The sequence below is a fragment of the Cardiocondyla obscurior genome, linkage group LG12, assembly GCF_019399895.1.
Source record: "Cardiocondyla obscurior isolate alpha-2009 linkage group LG12, Cobs3.1, whole genome shotgun sequence".
NCBI classification, from domain to species: Eukaryota; Metazoa; Arthropoda; class Insecta; order Hymenoptera; family Formicidae; genus Cardiocondyla; species Cardiocondyla obscurior.
This window is the reverse complement of record NC_091875.1, coordinates 603,688-621,721: the sequence shown is the minus strand read 5'-3', so window position 1 is coordinate 621,721 and position 18,034 is coordinate 603,688. Positions and strand designations below refer to the sequence as shown.

The following is an 18,034-nucleotide window of genomic DNA, read 5'->3' as shown; positions in this document are numbered from 1 at the left end:
ATTTTATTTTTGTAAGAACATTGTATAGTGTTTATTTGTAAATATGACGATATTTGTCGGCGATGAACAATCGTTATGGTGGCACAGTTTGTCAAGTGATTGATTCAAAAGCATTATTACTGTCTAAAATTCAGATTTTAAATTATAATTTTAAAAAATTATGAACAATAGTTTATTGATCAGGATTAATTAGACGGAAATATAAGTATATACATAAGAGAATCACGAAATTTTGATGAATTTACAATTCTTCTTTTGGCAAATGTCCGAATTCCTCTAGCTCTTTATTAAAGATCAAGTTTTTAAAAAATACAATCATTATTAATTATTTGATAGAAAAGCCACTTTTGAATGTTCAAGCCGTCTTTTGCAATCCTATTGTCATGATTTCGTGTATTGGAGATTAAAAAAAAAAAAAACTTTTCAGAAAAAGTGAAAGCAGAAACAATGCTATTCGTTCTTGGGTATTGTTATTTTATATTACTAACGATCATGCTCTCGTTGATCATTAACATCTAGCAATATTAGAATATTTCTGCAATTCTTCATTTTTAATGTGTCTTTGGGCCCAATACGTGACCCTGCAGTTTTTATCTAATCAAAATTAAGAAAGATCTATGATCTTATTCTTAAAACGTGCTCCATTTACACGCGTGTCCGCTGCGATAGTAATATTCGCACGGTTTAGTATGTACAATGATTTAGTCATCGATATATTATTGTTGATGTATACACTTAAGGAAGTTAGACAATTCGGTGCGAGATTAACAATTTAACAATGTATAAAAGTTAGTAAATATATCCCTTGTGTTCGTTAATTTTTCATTGCAAACGCATTTTTAGTATAATGGAAAATAATTGGGATATTTACCGTTTTACTTCATAAACCTCGATTATCTGTACGCGAAGAAATTTTCAATGCGAAAGGAATTATTAATAATTTGATGAATATAACTTCATGATAACTTTTGAAGTAGCAAAATGGTAATGTAAATTTTTGACAGAAGCAATTAAAGTGTGTTAGGTACTATCACCATGAACATTTGGTTTAACGAGAGTTAATAAATTGCATAACGATTTGACCAATAGTTTGCATTACCATTTTATTATTCTTTCGATATAATGTCACATAAAAATAAACTTTAAATAGTTTTGTTTCTTTTTTTGTTATTACATGCTCAGAATTCATACATGCGGCCAGCACAAGTGAATACATTAATGCGTGGCAATGTAATAATCGAAAAAGAAACAAAAAGAATATAAGTGCATGTTAGAAAGAAAGGGATAATTAGGAGGGAAAACTGAGAGTATGAAAGCGAAGAAGGACGTGTGTAATACATATTAAGATTGTATAATATGTAGTTTGTAATTGTATATACGAGGTGACATCGGCAGCATATGGAATACAGAAAATATCTATGCATTGTATAAAATACAAGTACTAATAATACAAATGTTTATGTATGTGATAAGATTTATAAGAAAGCCGACGGATAGATTGTATAACCAATTAGGATCTCAGTATAAGTTAGGATGTAAACAACATACACCCATATTTCATAAGTAACACGAAAATCACTCAGCTCTGTATCAAAAAGTAATTTTTTATATAAGTTCCCACGAACGCACATCATCTCCAATAGAACACGAATTTTAGAAAACTTATTACGACTAACGATAGCGAACATTTAAAACTGGTTGTACATAAATAATAACGAAACGAAAAAATAAATGGCTAAAATAAAAGAGATGCTTGATGTTGTTAAATAAGGGAGGGAAAGAGAGAGAGAGAGAGAGAGAGAGAGAGAGAGAAAATGAGTGAGAAAAAGAGCGACTGTTAATTGAGCGTCGATTGCGTTCATGTACCTTTCCTTCTTTCGTTATATCGATGGCGCTAGCTCATAAATTTACTTTGGTATTTATGTTAAATCTAATTTTTTATAAATAAATTGAATTAAAAAAAATGATTCGTAAAGCGCTGTAGTGAGTTTCAATTTTTCCAATCTTGTAATATAGTCTGTTAGCAAAATATCGAATATTTCAGATATATGTAATTTTTTGATCTTAATTTCTTTTCCTATTAATACTTTAGAGATTAATACAATTCTGCATTAAAAAATAAATTATTAATTTAATTTTTGTACGACAAAAGCTGCATATTTGCAATTTTGATTGATTATACATATGCATATGATGTGACATACACACTTATATGTATATATCTCTGTACATTTATATTATATATATACATATATCTCTCTACTTATTTAACAACATCAATCAAATTATTATTAATCGTCGGAAATAATGAAAAATAACAAATTTATTATTTGAACTAACATTAACGTGCAAACGTGAACACAAGAGTTACTACAACAAATAATTAATTGTATATGCATGAGAAATTACCTTTTACTAGTTTGTAATTTTGCATGTTACGTATATGTAAAATGAAGATTAAGCGGAACAGAATGCGATTATTAAAAAATCTGTATAGAATCGCTCATAGCCAAGATATAGATATATCAGAAGAAGTCACTGTCATGATTTCGTATTTGACAGTTTCTTTCCTTGAGTTGCTATGTCGAAATAGTACAGACGCAGGAGAAAAAAAAAGATCATGCACTGTGTATACTATTATTGATATATCCTTAAAAAGTACGACACATTATATTATAATCTTCACGAATATGCTAAGATAATTTTAAGATTTAATTAATTAATAACTATAAAACGAAAACGAAAAATGTAATGATAGTGTTTTATTGCGAAACCTTACCTTCTTTCCACAATCGCTGCATGATCTGTGAAGTGTTCGGATTTTTAGAGATGGATTTTGCCTAGAGTTAATTGTTATGTAATCGTTAAACATTTTCTCACACGATTACTCTTCTCACTGCGATACTTTGCAAACCTTTCCAAAATTGTTCATGTACGTATAGACGTTTAAGGCAAATAAAGTAGTGTTCTACTAATTGCAGTGTCCATCCTTTATTGAAACTTATAACTTGCAATAAAATCGTGATTTAATTAATCAACTGTACATTAAAATGTACTTTATGTATTGAGATTTATTGAAGATAAATTATTGAGTTGTTTATTAAAACGATTAAACTCTTTTAGTCTCAGAGCTTGCGTGCGGATAAATCCTGTTGCATCAGTCGGTTCGAAATCACCTTGAATATCCATCGAAACGAGGGTCTGGTTGTATAACGAAACCTCACTTGATCTAGCTATTGCCATAGCTGCAAAAGCAAAAAGAAGTAATAATTTTTATTATAAATATAAAAAAGAATGTGTTCGCACTATGTATGTCTGTCCAGCGGCAAATTTTGTATAAATCTCACATAAATCTACTAACCCCGTCCTTTGTACAGTTGTAATCTTACGGTGCCATTCACATCTCTCTGTGAATGTTGGATGCATACTCGGACAAAGTCGCATTCCGGCGAAAACCAGAAACCTGAAAAATATTTTTGTTAGAATTGAATTAAAATTATTAAAAAAAATATTTTATAATTTTATGTTATATTTAATATCAGTTCCACGTTGCGTCTACCATTATAAACGTAATCTGACATCTTATCCGTCAAATACGACTTGACCCTCAAAACCTCGCGATCTAAAATGAATACTTCAAGATCTCGATGTGCGACCTCCAAAATTTTTATGCCTGGCGACTCGTAAATGCCTCGAGACTGAAATGTTTGAGCAAATATTGTTACAGTTAATTTTATTAATTTAATGCTTCGATTATTTTATACAAAATGTACCTTTAATCCGATGTAACGATTTTCGACAATGTCTATTCTCCCAATACCGTGTGCACCTCCAACTTCATTAAGATACTCAATTATTGCAAAAGGATCATTGAATATTTTCCCGTCTTTTAAACTCTTCACATTAGTCGGTAGTCCTTTCTTAAAACTAATTTCGATTTCTTCCATTTCCAAAACGGAATCGGTCGGATCAATGGTCATTTTATAGAGCCCTTTTGGCGCTGGAACGGCAGGATTCTCTAGTATTCCTGATTCATAACTACAAATTAAGAATACGAGATTAATATCGTTTTAGAATTTTCAAAAGCCTTTAAATCTTTTGCTTCAAGACTTATACCTAATATGTACAAGATTAGCATCGGTGCTCCATGGTTCTTTCGGCGTTGCTGAAATCGGGATATCATTTTGCCGTGCGTACTCCATCAGGTCCGGTCTTCCTTGGAATTTCGTGTAAAACTCAACTTCCCTCCATGGAGCTAAAATCTAGATAATTTTTTATATCACAAGTAACATACTTTAATACAATTACTTGATCGTAAAAAAAATATATATTTGCCGCCATCAAAAAGAAAAATTTCTCTGGTGCTATTTTTCTATTTCTTAGGTACGCCTCAAATTTTTGCTTGTAAAATAATCATTAATAAAATTAAGTAAATTACCGTAATGTCAGGATTCAAACTGTAGCAGCTCAATTCGAACCGAACTTGATCGTTTCCTTTACCAGTTGCTCCATGCGCGATAATATTGGCACCTTCAGCTTTTGCGACGTTTATTAAACCATTGGTAATACATGGTCGTGCTAAAGAGGTACCCAGAAGATATCTTCCCTCATACAATAAGCCACAGGCCACAGCAGGCCACACATAAGACGTTAAGAATTCATCTCTAACGTCATCTATCATAACCTTGAATAATTGAGGTTATGTAAATTTTTCATCAACAGGCCGAAATTATTTAGCATTGTTAGACAAATAAAAATTTATTTCTAATATTCGTATATTATTGCACATTGTAAAATGTTAAATAAAAAAATTTTTGTATATTATTGCACATCGTAAAATGTTAAATAAAAATTTTTTTTTAATTACCTTAGAGGCACCAATTTTAAGGGCTTTATCACTAATTGCATCAAAATCCTCCTTTTGCCCGATGTTCGCCTAAAGAATTTTTACGTGTTTACTGTCTTTACATTTATCCGACTGCAAGAAAACAGAGTTTAGTTATAAAATTTCTTACCACATACGCGATAACTTGATATCCTTTTTCTTTCAACCACAATAATATGCAAGAGGTATCTAAACCACCGCTGTATGCTAGAACTACTTTTTCTTTTGACATTTTTCGCAGCTTTGTTTTAAGTAAAAACTAGGAAACGTTAAAATATTGGTGGAAAGAAGAGAACAGCTGGTAACAGTATGCAATTATAAAGTTCTCGTTTCGGCATTAAGTAAAGTTTTGTTGGCCTTTATTACTGATAACCTTCGGAAACTTGAACTGTGACCGGCATATCAAGAAATATCAAGATATTTCCAAATAAAACATCACTTGAGTTTTCTTTCTATCATATTTATTATATTCTATTATAATTTAATGTTCAATTAATAGATTATCAGTGCTATAATAATAATTGAAAGAAAATCCAAGAATATAGCTCATCATAGGCCTTTATAAGTAATTAACGCTGCTGAAACTATAATTTCTACACAAACACAGACATATATATATGTATATGTAACAGGATATACTTTATAAATATCTAACTTTATAATAATCTCTTCGCTAGTAGACTGCAACATTTATTGACATTACATTAATAATTATTACCATTCTTAATCATCAACAAGCGCAAGCTTCTGATCGAGGAGAAACGCTTCTTTATCATAACCACGGAACGCGATTGTGATACATCTTGCGATACATATATATCGATGTATTATGTCTTGTATCTGTATTACATTCAACAGAAATAGTCTCTAATCAAATATGTCAAAGAGAGAGCTGAACATTACACAGTGTGAATATTACATACTTATGAGTACATTAAATGTAGCGTCTAAATTGGCAAATAATTAACCGAGAAATGTACATACAAGAATGCGTAAAACAATGAAAGTACAGATAAATAAGTTAACAAAGGAAGAACAAGCTGTATACATCTAGCAAGTTTATTTTACATTTAATACCATTAATTAGTAGCTTTTAAGAAAGAACTATATTTAATAAATAACTCTTGTTACGTCAGTAACATAGTTAAAGTGAATAAAGCGAAATGCGATTGACATTTAAATTTGGTATCTCTTTAATAGTAAGATTTTAGAAGTAATAAAAATAGATTTGACGAACAAAAATAATCTACATTTAAAACGTTAACTTGAACACGATTTTAATAAGGGAAAGATAACAAAATATTAATATCGAGAAATGTACAGTAATATCACGATCTTTCCCTATGACACATAGATCTTCACAAATTCTCTTTTATTGAGAAAATAACGATCACGAATCTCTAGAGTTGTACTAAAGGCTTGATATCATTATACAGCTTCGTGCAATCTATATTATTGCCAAAGTGTCTCTCACAATCCTTGATAATTATGTATTCGCGCAGGCACTTGATAACGGGGTCTGATCAAGACTCTTGTGCTCGATTAATACACGAATACTTTCATTGGTTTTTATCTGATAATGGGACATTTACTTGAGATTTCCGGAATGAGGCGCTCTCGCATAAAGAATTGACTCTGTGTTCGTTATTCATTTAAATACTCTACCTTCATACTTGAGATCATTTACGACTTCATAACTGATATTACTGATAGAATTAAAGCTAATGGCAAATTAGAAATTCGGGAATGTTAACATTTCTATTAGATACACGATCGTTTAAACGTGTAGCTTGCTCAAGTCGTTCAGGAATGACTTTGGTGTAATGACATGGGATGAACCTATAAAAATGTATATGTTAGTATTGAATAAACTTTATACCTCGTATTTCGATTAAAAATTTTTTTATATTTAAATAAAAGTTAAATGTTAGAAATTCTTACCAATTATAACTTCCCAATTTTTTAATGCGTTCGTAACTTCGTACGCACATCGTATTTCAGAGAAGCACACTCCACCAACTATAAAAACGATCAAACGCGGAACATTTTTAATAGTCTGTTGGCCTTTGTCTTTGTGCCAGTGTCCATATCGTGCACTGTAAATATTCATTATTTTTTAAAGACATAATAATAACGATAAAATTAACCAAAGAAAGGAAATTTTAATTATATACCTAGTTGGTGCATGATATCCTGAACTAGCTGCACGTCCGGCAAGGAATGGAAAATGTTTATGATCAAGTTTATCTTCGATGGAATCTTCCATAACGTCTTTAATGATTGGAGTCCAACGGCTCATTTGGTAAGTTTGTTCTGTAATTCTTTCTTTACGTGGTACGGTATATAATTTTTTGCGATTGCTCTGTAAAATACGTTGAAAATAAGAGAATTAAATTATCGTATAAAATGTTAGTAAAATATTTTATAATACGAGGTATTATTCTACAGTGATTTACTTACATCTACAACAACATTAATGCCGAGATTTGCCATATTGACAATAGTCTGTTTATCATCGATAGACACTTGGGCATGATGGACCAAACGTTGAAGATTTTCATCGGTGATGCCGTTTTTGCTAATGACATATAAAGCTATGATACGTAATTTATCCAAATGATGTACAGTTTGATCAAGTAAAATCGGTGTGATATTTCTCATGTGATCTTTAATACGTTCACCTTCTGCATCAGTCCCCATGGCTAAATCCTGAAGACACAGTTAAAATAATTGTAATAAAAAAAATTGTTTGCTAAATAAAATAATAATTATAATATTACATACTTGCTCTACTTTACAAAGCTTATCTACATTTCCTTGATAACGTTTCATGCAATCTTCAGCTAATTGTAAGTGAGTAGCATATTTGCTTAGTTCTTTTTGATATTGTGGCATCTTTTTGATCATCTGGGACAAATCTCGCATACTCTGCTTATCACCTTGTGGCATTCTTTTTGATTCTGTAAACTTTTTCAAATTTTTAGTCACGTTCCTGTAAAATAACGTTTTATTATTATAATATCCTTCATAATTATTAATTTTTTAGAAAACTTGAAACGATATATGTACTGAGATACTACGGCAATATGTTGATGCCTGAGTTCTACCCATAAATCATCATTTTCATCTAATAATACTTCTTTTTCTTGACCTGCTGTTGCCTCAAACCTGTTTAATATTTTATAGCATTAGTCTCGTTTTAAATTTTTATTCACAAGTTATTTTAAATTTATAATAATTTTACTCGCCTGTATACATCATTATCAATGTCCAGTAAGTCATATGCCATAGCTTGCAGTGTAAGTTCGTGTAATAAAGGTGAGACGCAATCAAATCCTCTATCTAAAATCAATAATTGAGAACGTGCTTTCTCAGGCCCTTCTCCCATTGTTGGTTCATCAGCTTTGTACGCATCTAGCTTTTGCTGTACCAACTGAGCAAGTTCAACATTGCGATCAAAGTCACTATAATAAATATTAAAAGCATTTATTTAACATTATTAAATTGTCCAATGGTTTCCAATCAGTAAAGAAATAATAAATTATTATTTTAAAATTGTATTTAAAGATTACCTGCGATATCTAACTGAAGGATATTCTCCAAGAGTGGCGCAGAGTGTTGCGATTTGTTCAGCAATCCGCTCCATATTAGCTGATCTCAAGTTAAAGAAAGAGGGATTGTAAAAGCAAGCGAAAGTTTCGCGTGAGTCCAACGAGAAAACCTAAGAAAATGAAAGAATTAGTTTTGAAATATTTTCATCCCGATTAAAAAAAAATGCAATTTTACTACAAATTTGTATACTTAAAGCAAAACAAATAAGCATGCTAATTAGTAATTTAAAAAATAAATCGAACAATTTAATTAATGATCACATTACAAACATGTACGTACAACAAACAGATATTATTGAGTCGAAAGGAAAAATGATGCAAAGAAGACTCCTCAACAAGAAGCCTATCGCCTTTTGCAATCTAAAAAGTAAACCGACGATCCGGAAAAAGCAGAGAAATATCTAAGCTCACGAATACTCGAAGACTGAAGGCAAATTTCGCGCTCTAGAGCTTTACAACTAGCGTCTATTAATTTCGTCTGCTTAATCGTCACCTGCGATTCATACGGCAAGAATGCGATGTTGATCTCTTTGAGGGTTTTGACTTTTTTAGCGGCAAGAGACTTGCAGATTTCATTGAACAGCTCCTCCGGGCATACTGGCATCGATTGCAAGCATGAATGCATTCTGATTATTAGTATGTGCTTGTTCATGAGTCCATGTGAAAGGATAGACTGGACAGATCGGATGAGAGGGAAACGTAACAATATAGTCCCGATTTACATCCGGATGAGACCCGTGTGATTAAATTTACGTGATTGAAGGCCGAGAAGTGAACGTAGAACGCGTGAATAAATAATTGTTTTACAACGTTTATATGTGTCTGTGTATATGTGTGTATATGCCCACCACCACGAAGGACAGAACGATCAAATATTTTTCTTTTTATAGTGTTCGTTGCTTTACCTGCTCTTCATACGGTATGAAAGCGATGTTGATCTCTTTTAGTGTCTTTATGTGCTTAGCTACCAGCGAGTGACACAAATCTTTGAACAACTCGTCAGGGCATGCTGCAAAGAGATATACTGAGTATGTCGAACTACGAGAAATTGAAAAAAAAAAGAAAAAAAGAAATTAAACCGATTAATCTCGTACGATTGTTCACGTCAAACATTTTTAGTGAGTATATTAACTTATATTTAAGAAGAGAGTTAATAGGTCCGGGTCTTTACGCTGATTTTAGATGATCGGTTACATTTGCGTGGAAACCTGTAAGGATTAGGTAGGATGAACAGGATTGATTTTGATGAATCTCAAATATTAAATATGTATTTAAAATCTGCTAAGAGTAAAATATTAAAAATAATCTAATATAGATAAGTAAAATAGCTAAATCGTTATATACTCTAATAAATATTAATTTAATTTTATATTAAATTTTATATTCAAGTAAACTGCGCGTACTGCAAATTAGAATTAATTGTTACAAACTAGCGCAGTTTTTTTGCAGAAAAAAAAAGAAAAAAAATTTGGATTGCTTGGATTTATCATTGGAAAAAAAGGAAGTATCTTTCGATCAAATATACAGAGTCAAATTGTGACAAATACCTTCCGTGAAGTACACGTGGGCAACTTTATAAGTGGTTCTTGTCGGGTTACTGAAGTCGTCAATCAATTTCTGCACCGACGGATTACAAGGCGTGATGAGGTAAATGGCCTCCATCGTCGGCAGAGGTTCACGCTTCTTATTGATATCTTCTACTAGGGTGATACCCTGAGCGCTGATATCGTGCATCTTACAGCAGGCAGATACCATTCTCATGGCGAGCTGATCCACCACCAAGATTCGCCATTCTACCCCACCTGTTGGTTTCTTCTTCTGCTTGATCACCTCGTTCATAATCTCTAATTATTAAAAATATGCAACTTTAATTAATGGATTTCAAACATAAACTGTACATTTTCCTACAAAATATAAATTGTAAAATATCATTTTTTACTGTATCTATATAAAAGTGTAATATTTATATCAGATCATAAATATATAATAGAAAAGATATCAATACTTTAATTGTACCCCTCTCATATATACATATACATTACATGTTCCACTTGTGAATCAAATACATATTAAAAAAAATCTTTATAAAGATAAATATTGCAGTTATCAATTTACCAAATATAAATATATTTTTTTTATTGAAATAACAATCGGACTACATATAAAAGTTAAAAAAAAAAAAAAACTTGAACTGTTTCAACATTATTGTATTTAAATTATTTAGAAAAAACATTTAAAAAAATTAAATAAATTGTGACGTCGATGATAGCATGCAAGCATTAACTTTGTATCGAGTCACTGATGACGCGATGATTGATAATTGAAATCGCTGACCGACCAAGAAGTCCTTTGACGTTTTTCACCTGATATATTGATCGAGTTTCAAGATGACGTCACTGCGTAACAAGCGCGCATCACGGAAGTTGCAAACCCCATTTTTCATTATTCTTTTAAGTAAAACAATCAATTATTTAAAAAAAAATTCAAGATGTCCAAAAAGAAAACCTTCCCTAATTTCTCGTTCGGCAGAGCAAACTTCTTGGCTTTTAACATCATTAATATAAAGGATTTTTTTGGACGGATGATTTAATTTATAAATAAATTAAAGAAGTTCATAGAAAACTAGATAAAAAAAAAACAAGTATCGCTCTGAAAAGGCCAGTTATTTTAAGGAATCTGCGCTGTAGAAGTGCGATCGAAAATACTAGGCAGCGTTCATTCCAACAAGTGCTTACATCAAAGTTTTTTTTTTTTTTTTTTTTTACAGGAAGCTAAGGTAAGTTAAATAAATTTTTTTTTAATTAACGAGATTTATCGAATCTACAGATAATCGCCGATGTAAAAATATTTTTACAAGGATTTTCACAAAAGCCGTCTGTACTTTCCGTATTTATAAGTCGATATTCCTCGTTCGTTCTAAGCGTCCCAGATGTGTAAATTAGCAACTAAATGCTAATATTAATGTTATTTCGAGAAAAAGAGCAGTTCTCGGTGCAAGTGCACGGGAATGTTCCAGTGTTTAGACACGACGATCGACACGCGACGATCGACGTGAAGCATACTTATCAGAAGGTCGGAAATCAGATCGTAGGACTTGGAATTCTCGCGAGAAAGGTCGGATATTTTTCCCGGCGTTCACCGTCGGCGGTCAGCGTTTTCTCCGTCGTCCTTCCGTGCGATGAAATCATCGGTTAAGGGGACAGGGGAGAGAGGGGACGTGTACGCCCTAATAGAGATGCGTCCGTCAACGGTAATCGCGAGATCGGCAGGTGCCAGATAAACATGGCCGAGACGCCGCGCGGGTTGCCCAATGATATCGCGCTATCGTATTCCCAAATAGATTCTAATGCCGCACGAAATTAACGCTCTTTTCACGTTACTCACTTTGGCCGACTTGTGCCTTGAGCGCCATTTTGACAGAACTGACTGCCGGCAAGCTCGTCAGATAGCGCCGCTAACTCCGCGAAGTTGCCCGAGCTCGAGAGTCGCGGCTTCGATCAGCACCTGCGCGACACCACTGTTCCCGTCTCACCATCTTGCGTATTGCCAGCGATCCTCTACTGTTCGCCCGTCTCTCTCCTCTCCCTACATCTCGCTCCTCCACTCTTCTCGCTCCTTGAGGGATACAAGGTATACACCTACTTTAATTCAAATACCGTGCACGATAAACGACAGGGAGATTAGAAAAGGTGGGATAATTGGGGGGGGACTTCTTGATCGCGGAATGGAAATTGAAACCGGCTAATTATGTACCTAAGTCGGTTATGCGCGGAGCTCGGAAAAGTACGTTAAGGGAACCGGGGCTCGATGCTTGCGTTTCGTCGCAGCGTTCCGTTCACTGCATCGCGGCTTGCTCTCGATTCAAAGCGTCGTTCGAATATATTTTTGGAATCGCGATGATTAACGGAGCATATCGCGACGTTTTCGAAATTGTCGTATTGAGCGCACGTAGATAAATTTTTACTTGCGTTAGAAACAAGATGGCGCGAAATTGCCGCAGGATATTACTTGTAATAGTAACCTTTCGAATAAAACTAAATTTACGAACGTTGAAGAAAATTAAAACCCCTTCTGTCGAATTTTATATTTTTATCCCGAGGAACGAATACTCTCGCATATCGGGTAAAGTACCTACGCATATTTTCATAATCTAACCGCAGAGGGTATTGGGCCTGAGTGCCGCGAAAGTATCGCGGGGTATCGAGGTGTCGGGATCAAAGTGGCCGATTTGTCGGCGGCGATTACGCGCGAGAAACGTAAAGTGTGCGGCGGGCGAAAACAGGCCGGCCACCTGATAACGAGAGTGAAAGGAGCGAGCGAGACGGTGCATCCGTCGCGAACGAAGCTGAGAGAGAGGCGCTCGAGCCAATCGGCGACGGCGCGCGAGTCTCTAGTTCCGTATCGTACCGGTCGCGTCGCCGACGACGCCGTCGTCGTCGCCGTGGCTTAGTTCGAATTTGTTCGCCGTCGTGTGTTGTCGCGGTTCGCGCGCGCGCGCCCGTGTTCTGAAGAGAAGTGGCGTTCGCGGTGTGTATCCGCTATCTTCGCCGCGATACGGGACCACCCGCGCCGTTCACCCTTGTGCGTTCTCTCGGGACGTTATCGCGTTCGTTAACGGTGCCTCGAAAGATTCGGTTGGCGGTCCGGCTCTCTCTGCGTGCCACCCTCGTGCCGCGAAACTCGTGACGGGCGAGAGAGGGAAGCCGCGTGTCCCGCGTGTCGCGGAAGAATGTGTGCCGCGGCGGTATCGTTCGCCGACATCGTTTCTCAGTGATAATTGGACGCAAGAGGCGGAGGAGGAGGTTTGTGATCAAGTGCCTGACCCCGCAGTGCCGAGGGAGCAGCGTCAACCGCGGCCTGGATTTCGCGCGATCCAACGAAAATGAAGCTGGAGTATCCCTGCCGCGTCGAGGGCTGGCTCAACGTTTGCGGTGAGTACACGATTCGTGTTTACATCCCGCGCGCGGGTGTTGAAGAACGGAGAAGTGTGGCGACAGGTCGGTCGAAATAAATTGTATAACTCGACGGTAGTCTGTTGTTCTTGCACCGAGAAAACTATCAAAGAGAAATATCGCTTTTACGAAGGAACGTTAGGTCGCGTGACGGGATTCGTGCACATTTCTCGGAATGTGTTCTACTTAGAAAATAAAGAATTTTTTTTTTAAAGAAAAAGAAAAAAAAAAAAAAAAAAACTTAGAATTGTTTCTATTCGAATTTGTCCAGTTGCAAAGATCTCATAGAGATTTGCTTTGCTTAGTCGCTTGCATTTAATCTCTCGAATACACGCGCAACGCCGGGTTCCACAGGTTTCAGCGAATTACGTGAAATACTTTGTTGCATAATGCCAGGCATTAAATTATTGTATAATGGAGAAGCTGGACTATCAGGAGTCCGATGCATTTTGCGTTTGATCAAACGGATGGGCTTCGACGTAACTAGAGTTTAGAATATTAAACGTATGATTAAGTTTTAATTAATTAACTGACGAAAGTAAATAATTAAATAACGAATATAATGTAATAATATGGAAATTTGAGGCATATTCTTATGCACGATAATGAAACATATCGATGATGTATTTAAATAATTCTGTGCACAAAGAAATTGTGCATTTTCACTTAAAGTTGTGCGATTCGAATACAATTTCGTTACTCTTGTTAACTGTGTATCGGGTTATTGACATCCTCTTGAAAATTATCATACTAAGAGTAAAGTAAATATGATATTGAGCTTGGCGGTTATAATTCGTACAAAGATGGATATCATACGCAGATAGATTCAATAAAGTTTAAATCGTTATCGGACGAAACTTTTGCAGGAATTTATTTTTTAAGGAGGGGGGAAAAAACCGCTTATGTGTTTCAATAATACTGAATTACAGGTTATTATAAATGAAAACGTAGGTTTTGTTATGCGAAACGTCATTATCCTCAAAAGATTATATACCTTTTTTTTACAACATAATTATATGTATATGTAATTTCATATACAGTTATTTAATTTTTAAATGAAAGTGCAGGCAAGGTTAGCGCTTGTTACTTCTCACTGTAGGGAAAAAAAAGGGGGGAAAAAATTAAGAAAAAATTTATGGTGAAGACAATTCGGGCAAGGTCTTTATCAACTGCATTTTACCGTCGGGCTTCCATCTCTACTTTCCGTCGTCGTAAATAGAGTTTATAGCTCGTCGTTAATTCTTCCAAGTATCGTGCGATTGTATAATTTACAGACGCAGGGAATGGCTCTTTTTCTCCATCTTTCAGATTTGTCGAGCTGGTAATGGCTTACGCAATCCAGTAACAAAACGTAATAAATAGCGGTCGGAAGTGTTGGACGTTGCGCGATAGTTTTTTACATGTATCTCTTGTGTTTCTCGCGAGATGCAGCACGTAGATCATAGATTTCTATTTTCTTTTTGTCGCACATTTCTCTCACTTTCTCGCGAAGGCTGTCACGCCGAGACAACGCGCGCCGGGTTCGCGAAAGAAAAAAGAAAGAAAAAAAAGAAAAAATAAGGCGAGGGTGAGATTTCTTTCCGTGGTAATTCTCATGTGGGTTCGACGGGATTTCTTACAACGTCGGGTTTAACGACCTCCTCCCGCTGCCTATTTTTTTTTTCTCGCGGATCTTGCGTAAAAACGGGAAAGTTCGATTTTTACGAACCGCTCGACACGTCGTGTGCGGTGCCTATCGATTCTTTATATAGGTGGCCTAAGAAAAATCCTCGGTCCAGTCGTCTGTGTCGTGTCCGCCTTTTTACTATCGATACCGAAAGAAGGCTCTGCCGCCCGTTAAACCCCATGACATTTTTACAGGTTGACCTTTGAAATTCGTGGGCTTTAGACGAGGATTAAACTGCGCGACGTGATTATTGGAAAATATTGAGAGAATCTACGCGTTTGAGAAAAAAAAAAAGAAAAAAAAAATTACAAATGTAAAAATTATATGAATTAAAAAAAAAATGTAAATGTATAATTTTTTTGCACTTATAAGTTATATATATTAATTTCTTTTTAATCGCGTGCACGTACGTACCGGTATGTTAACAAAGCGTAGTTTTTTTTTATTTTCACTTTTTAACGTTCACGTTTCATTTTCACTTGCAATTTATTTTATATTCGATCCGCAACGTCCTTCTATTTTCCGGCGGACGATCTGCGATTATTTGGATCGCATGCTCGTGGGAGTATTTTAATTTCCCTGCTTGTGTCTCGTTGCCAATCTGCATCGGGCGTATCGTCAAAGTATCGGCGTAAGCCCCACATCGCTCGTTATATCTTTTTTCACTCTCGATGTCTCGCGCACGCATTTGCATCGAAATGAAAACATTCCTATTTGATCGGCATCTCCATCGCAGAGGCCTTTTGTCTATATTCCTGCCACTGAATGGACGTTCTCTGTATCATGAATTTGTACACATCCGCCATTCACGGTCTACCACGGGAATGTCCTTGTCTTTACCGAGATAGTCTTCGAGGCACTTCCTTTGTTTTACCATTTATTCTCTTTACTTTACAAGATGGCTAGGAAATCTTCCTCTTTTAGTCGTTATCTACGATTTGCATAACAGTCAACCTTAGTTACACACAAAGTGTATTGTTTGGTTAAATTTGCATTTGATTACGCCAACATACAAAGTTCGAGTATAAAAACTGATTTTCAGAATTTTACTTTGACGATAATAATCGTAAAATAATGTCTTTGATCCTCCTTGAGGCGAGCCGTTTTTGGTTACGCTACATATATTTTTGGAACGTCCTTATTATCGTTCTCTCTTCGATCGAAATATTGAAATTAAATTTCGTCGACGACAGCGCGAATTGTTACGCGATTAAATAAGAAAAGTAATATCATGTGGTAAATGTCAGGATGCTTTTAGCAAGCCGTATTTGGTGAAGAAACGTTGAAACGTTTTTTGGAGTATGCAAGTACGTTATATAATCGTTACGTATAATAACACGTACGTACGTTGCCAATAAAATTTTTATCTAACATTAATTAAAATATTTCGTTGAGCCCGACGTGAACAATAATTCTCGAAACGCATACTTTATATTTAATGATGCTTTTACGCGTATCATATATCGACATTTGTGCGCGATCTTCTAGAAGTATGTGCAATTAATTGATTTATCGTAAAATTCTTTTACCCTTTCCCCCGCGCTTCTCATTTAACAAAGTTTGCGTGTATCGCGTAGAGGTTTCCGTTCACCATGATGCTGCGCCGATCAGGTTTATCAGCGATATTGCCATTATTACTTCGTTGTGTAATTGCACTAGTGTTCTCAGTAATCGATATCACGCCGCACACCCAGCTGTAAGCACGCTCGTAAAGCTTGAACCCGAGTTCACGGCGTACTGACTGCTGAGATACGAGCTCTCCCTTTTTCCCTCGTTCTCGTTTTCTTTCTCTTGCTCTCAATTTTTTTTTTTAACCGATAATCAATAAATAGATGTATTAATTAATAAATGTATCATCTGCTTGCAAATACCGATCGATAGACATTACTTTCTCACTTGAGGTGTTGAACTGGTTTTATGCCCGGTTTAATTAACCGAGTGGCCGGCTTAAGCAATGTTGATAAAGATTTTATAACTGGGGGAGGAATACATTCAAGGTAATATATAGTTATAGTAGGGCAATCGATATAGATTTGCGTAATTCTTAATCTTACTAAAAGAAACCAAGCTCGCGCTATTTTTTAAGATAGGATTTTTGCATGAAATTATTGGACACTTGTCGAATTTTAGAGCAGAAGCGGCTACGAAAAAGATTACTCTAGATTGTTGGATCAAACAACATAGTGTCGTACCATATTCTTTATCTCGCTTTTTCTCCCTTTTCTTTTTTCTTTCACGAGCGATGCACAAATAATAAATATTGACACAGGTTTGCTGGCGCCAGGTCTTTAAACTCTCCTCAGCCTCACTTTTACGACATATGATTGATGCGGAAATTGGCACGTCGTCCTCGGTGGCCTTACGATTTTCGCAGAAAATCTGCATAGTCAACGAGAATCTTATATTTTATCTCGTGACGTTCCGCGGTATCATGTCCTCATCTTTCCACATGAATTTTAAGTAAAAAAGATTATGTAACAGTATCAACATAAAAAAAAAAGACATAAGACAAAATTTATCTCTTTATACTTTTTTAGTTATCAAATTTAAATGTAAATTGATAGAATGTTGATACGATAATTGGAATTAAATTAATGAATTATTTTAATATGGTTTAGTAATAATTTACTTTTATAACAATATTTTGCGTAAAAAAAAAATTTTATAAAGTCAAGATTTGCAGTTGTGGTTTTCATATAAATCGTGTTTGCTGAGTTTCCGCACTCTCTATGTTGAGAAACTTGGAGATCGAATAGCAAATAGGAGATATCGAATTCGCCCTTTAGTTCCGCCGCAATAGGAGCAAACATGGGTCTTAATATCGAATCGTTAGCCCGTAATGAGAGACGTGACCTTCTCTGTAAGCGTCTGAGTGCATGGATGCACAAATCGGAACACGTTCGTCTATCCGGTCGACATT

The 18,034-nt window shown here is 35.1% G+C and overlaps 3 protein-coding genes across 5 annotated transcripts in view; 1 reads left to right on the top strand and 2 right to left on the bottom strand.

Annotated features, from left to right (window-relative positions):
- Nucleotides 1-2,975: 2,975 nt before the first annotated feature.
- Ass (argininosuccinate synthase) lies at nucleotides 2,976-5,221 on the bottom strand. The gene is made up of 8 exons (XM_070664830.1): nucleotides 5,016-5,221; nucleotides 4,868-4,936; nucleotides 4,439-4,684; nucleotides 4,117-4,262; nucleotides 3,774-4,038; nucleotides 3,560-3,698; nucleotides 3,362-3,463; nucleotides 2,976-3,245 (listed from the first exon to the last, which is right to left on the bottom strand). The coding sequence occupies exons 1-8, from the start codon at nucleotides 5,115-5,117 to the stop codon at nucleotides 3,058-3,060; spliced, it is 1,257 nt and encodes a 418-aa protein (XP_070520931.1). The 5' UTR covers nucleotides 5,118-5,221; the 3' UTR covers nucleotides 2,976-3,057.
- Nucleotides 5,222-5,329: 108 nt separating this feature from the next.
- On the bottom strand, nucleotides 5,330-12,041 carry Rop (Syntaxin-binding protein Rop). Of its 3 annotated transcripts, none has more exons than XM_070664826.1 (11): nucleotides 11,881-12,041; nucleotides 10,044-10,340; nucleotides 9,402-9,505; nucleotides 8,458-8,606; nucleotides 8,134-8,349; nucleotides 7,955-8,053; nucleotides 7,670-7,877; nucleotides 7,346-7,594; nucleotides 7,060-7,247; nucleotides 6,827-6,981; nucleotides 5,330-6,724 (listed from the first exon to the last, which is right to left on the bottom strand). In XM_070664826.1, exons 1-11 carry the CDS (start codon nucleotides 11,906-11,908, stop codon nucleotides 6,663-6,665), a joined length of 1,755 nt encoding a protein of 584 aa, XP_070520927.1. In that variant the 5' UTR covers nucleotides 11,909-12,041; the 3' UTR covers nucleotides 5,330-6,662. The 3 variants fall into 3 exon arrangements, with proteins under 3 accessions (XP_070520927.1, XP_070520928.1, XP_070520929.1); XM_070664827.1 differs by lacking the exon at nucleotides 9,402-9,505 and adding an exon at nucleotides 8,990-9,093; XM_070664828.1 differs by lacking the exon at nucleotides 11,881-12,041 and having other exon boundaries at nucleotides 10,044-10,793.
- A 965-nt stretch (nucleotides 12,042-13,006) lies between these two features.
- Nucleotides 13,007-18,034, top strand: part of Raskol (Ras GTPase-activating protein raskol) — a 219,734-nt gene continuing 214,706 nt past the window's right edge. The window contains exon 1 of the mRNA XM_070664810.1: nucleotides 13,007-13,427. Within this exon, the coding sequence (XP_070520911.1) occupies nucleotides 13,379-13,427 (49 nt within the window). The 5' untranslated portion in view covers nucleotides 13,007-13,378. The remainder of the gene's footprint in view (nucleotides 13,428-18,034) is intronic.